Genomic DNA, 3,877 nt, shown 5'->3' with positions numbered 1-3,877 from the left:
AAAATCTGCATCCGGAAAAAAAATCAGGTTGGACCATCCAATGAAGTAGTTGCGTTAATTATTGGTGACAGTGACGATACATGTCCATTCAGAGACATTGTAGTTGAGGCAAAGCAAAAATTTCTTAAGAAAGTTTATGAAACATGCAAGCACTTCATGTCTCTGCAGTATCCGTTACTTTTTCCTTATGGTGATGATGGATTTCATTTCAATATACCGTTGAAGAGCAAGAAACATAATTTGCATGCTGAACCGGTTAATGATCAATATCCGGATGAAACCAAACACAGAACTAAAGTCACAATGAGGGAATATTATGCCTATAAGCTTATGATACGTCCTGATGAAGGTTTTATCCGTTACATTTTAATTCATGTTAAATCCATGCAACTTTTTATTTCATACGTTATAATTTTTATGTTGTTTTAGGAATGAATCTACATCTTGGTAGTCGTCTTTGGCAACAATTTGTTGTCGACGCATTTGCTACAATAGAACATTACAGATTGCACTGGATTAGAAACCACCAAAGCACCATTCGTTCAGTTTTGTACAGGTCTATTCATGATTCCCTTACTAAAGGTGATACAAATCCTGGAAACATTGGTAAGAATGTCATATTATCAGTAACCCATACAGGTTCTCAATGGTACATGAACCAGTATTTCAAAGATTCTTTGGCTATTTGTCGTACGATTGAACATCCATCATTATTTTTGACAATGACATGTAATACTCAATGGCCGAAAATTAAACAAATGATGGAATATCTTCCCAGAGTGGATGTAGCTAACAAACCTGATGTGATGGCTATAGTGTTTAAGCTGAAATTTGATCAACTCCTAGACCTTATAAAGAAAAAAAAACTATTTTGGCAATGGCATTGGAGGTTAGGCACAATTTTTTAAGTTCGCATGACACACACTCATTATGTCTAAACAATATAAATTTAACAGTAGTCTTTTACGCATTTAACATAATTTTTTTCTTTTTTATTTTTAATATCAGTTATGCATGTTATTGAGTTCCAAAAGCGTGGACTTCCTCATTGTCATATGTTAATATGGTTACACCCGCAAAGCAGGCCATAAAATGTGCAGCAGATTAATGAATTGATATCTGCTAAAATACCAGACAAAAATATGGATCCTATCGGCTATAACGTAGTTCAAGCGCATATGATACATGGACCATGTTGTAATGATTTTTCTTATTCTCCGTGAATGGTGAAAGGAAAGTGTGGACGTCATTTTCCTAAAAAGTAAGTGTTTGTTAAAAATATTGTAATCCAAGCAAGGATTTTAATTTTTAATTAAATAATGCAATTTATCATATACGCAGAAACAAGCATTGCTTAATTTAGTCTTTTTTCTCTGCTTAAAGGTATAACACAAACACTTTCTTCGATGATTATGGATTTCCTGTGTATCATAGAAGGTGGACAGAAGCAAGTGTTTTGAAGAAAGGAGTTTTTCTTGACAACCAATATGTTATACCATACAATAGAGATTTGTTATTATGCTTTTATTGTCATATAAATCTCGAGGTCTGTAACTCCTGACGATCTTTGAAATATCTTTTTAAATACTGCTTAAAAGGTCATGATACTGTCACAATGCTTCTTAGAAAGAAAAATAAAAAAGATACACCGGATGAATCCACTACGAAAGCAAAGTCAACGGATGAGATCAAAAATTTCCTTGATGATCGTTATATATATATGTGCGTTGAAAGCAGCTTGGAGATTGCTAGGTTTTGACATACACCATCGTTTTCCTTCTGTTGAGCGCTTACCGGTACACATGGAAGATGAGAAAAGCATTTCGTTTAAGCCACACGATGATCTTGGAGATGTTGCTGAAAGAGCCAAAATTCGATTTACCAAACTTGAAGGCTGGTTTGAAGCAAATAAAACTTTTCCAGAGGCAAGACAATACACTTAAACTGAATTTCCAACATATTTTACTTGGAAGGCAGACTTGTGTAAATGGAAATTTTGGCAACGTGGTCAGGTGTTTGGTCGATTATCAGGCGTTCACTCGCATTCCGGTGAAACATTTTTTTTTGAGGATGTTACTCATGCACATCAAAGGTGCTACATCATACCAGGATCTCAAGATTATCAATGGAATTGTTTATAATTCTTATCAAGAAGCGTGTGATGCACTTGGACTTCTAAAGGACGATAGACAGTGGGATGTTGCTATGTCAGAAAATGCAGTTCATGCAATGCCATGTCAACTTAGGCAATTATTTGTGCATATATCATCAAACAATCAGGTTGCTGACCCTTTAAAACTATGGGAGAAACATTGGGAATCCATGTTTGAGGATATTCTGCTGATCAGAAGACGGAATACCAACAACAATGAACTGTATCTTAATCAATCAGACATTCAGAATTTTTCTTTGGCAGGTATTTTCTAAATTGGTCATAGTTGAACAAACTTCATTTTTAAAGGTATACCATACAATTAAACTTTTAATCTTTTCATTAATTCTGATTTATAAATACATTACAGAAATTGAAAAACTCTTTAATGGTGTTGGCAAAAGTCTTAAAGATTACAACTCGATGTCTTTTCCTGATGACAGCTTTATGCATGGACTTGATAACAGATTATTTTCTGATGAACTTTCTTACAACAAGGAACATGAGCATGAGGAACATGACAAACTTTACCGTACACTTAATAAAGAGCAGTTTAATGCCTACGCTTCTATTATTGATAGCGTTGAAAATGGCAAAAAAAATGTTTTCTTTGTATACGGCAATGGAGGATGTGGAAAAACTTTCATGTGGAATACTCTTTGCTGTAAACTATGTAGTGTTGGAAGGGTCGTTCTTCCTGTTGCTTCTTCCGGTATTGCAGCTACACTGCTTTCCGAGGGAAGAACAGCTCATTCAAGGTTTCACATTTCCTTGAAGGTTGACGATTACTCGGTTACCGGAATCAAGCATGGTACTGAACTTGGTGAATTATTGAAGCAAACTAGTTTGATTATATGGTATGAAGCTCCCATGTAGCACCGACATGTTGCCAAAAGTGTTGATCGCAGTTTACGAGATATTATAACGCCATTAGATCGTGAAAGAGCCAACCTACCATTTGGCGGTATAACTATTATTTTTGGAGGAGAGTTTCGGCAAATCCTCCCCGTGATACCAAAAGCTTCAAGAGCACAGGTTGTGAGTACTTCTTTAAGTAGTTCAAAGATATGGGATCATTGTCGGGTGTTCTTACTAGAAAACAATATGCGTCTTTCCTTTGGGAAAACAGAACAAGAAAAACATGAAATTGTAGATTTTAGCAAGTGGGTACTTGATGTGGGTAATGGTACGCTTCCTACTGTTCATCTAGATGATATAATCAGTGATCTGGAAGTAGTGATTTCGAATAAATTTCTAATTAGAGCAAGAGAGAACCCACTAAAGGCTGTTGTTGACGTAGTTTAGCCCGATCTTGCAATGAACATAAAGAATGATGACTTCTTGAGGGAAAGATCAATTCTTACTCCAACGAATGCCATTGTGGGTTGTAACACCCCCAGATCCGGGGTCGGGGATCCGGGTCGTCACGGTCTTTCTCTCAACAATATCACTTAACTTAATTAATAATAAATAACCTCATGCTGTGACCCCACACTAACACACACCACAACCCGTTATAGTCTCAGAGATGAAATTGAAACAAGTACAAGTCCTTGAATCCACAATTTAAAAGTTATTACAACCCAAAATGATTACTTGATAAGTTTACAGTTAGTTGCCATTATCTGCCACAAGTTATAATTATACAATATTTGGTTCCCAAAAGTAGAAGGTCTGATCTACAGATAGATCTACCTCTGCAGCTATAGCAGCTATGATCTCAAC

General features: G+C 35.7%; 1 protein-coding gene across 1 annotated transcript; it reads left to right on the top strand.

Moving 5' to 3' along the window:
- The first annotated feature begins 1,802 nt into the window (after positions 1-1,802).
- LOC141707539 (uncharacterized) lies at positions 1,803-3,457 on the top strand. Its single transcript, XM_074510747.1, has 4 exons — positions 1,803-1,897; positions 1,974-2,416; positions 2,523-3,009; positions 3,061-3,457. The coding sequence occupies exons 1-4, from the start codon at positions 1,803-1,805 to the stop codon at positions 3,455-3,457; spliced, it is 1,422 nt and encodes a 473-aa protein (XP_074366848.1).
- The last annotated feature ends 420 nt before the right edge of the window (positions 3,458-3,877 follow it).

Source organism: Apium graveolens, chromosome 1 (assembly GCF_009905375.1).
Source record: "Apium graveolens cultivar Ventura chromosome 1, ASM990537v1, whole genome shotgun sequence".
In the NCBI taxonomy this organism is placed as follows: Eukaryota; Viridiplantae; Streptophyta; class Magnoliopsida; order Apiales; family Apiaceae; genus Apium; species Apium graveolens.
The sequence above is the reverse complement of the archived record's forward strand: the minus strand, read 5'-3'. Positions and strand labels throughout refer to the sequence as shown.

Coding starts and splice junctions, on each gene's coding strand:
- LOC141707539 (XM_074510747.1), top strand. CDS start 1,803: ATGGAAGATGAGAAAAGCATTTCGTTTAAGCCACACGATGATCTTGGA. Junction 1,898..1,973: donor TTTACCAAACTTGAAGGCTG/GTTTGAAGCAAA, acceptor TTTACTTGGAAG/GCAGACTTGTGTAAATGGAA. Junction 2,417..2,522: donor TCAGAATTTTTCTTTGGCAG/GTATTTTCTAAA, acceptor AATACATTACAG/AAATTGAAAAACTCTTTAAT.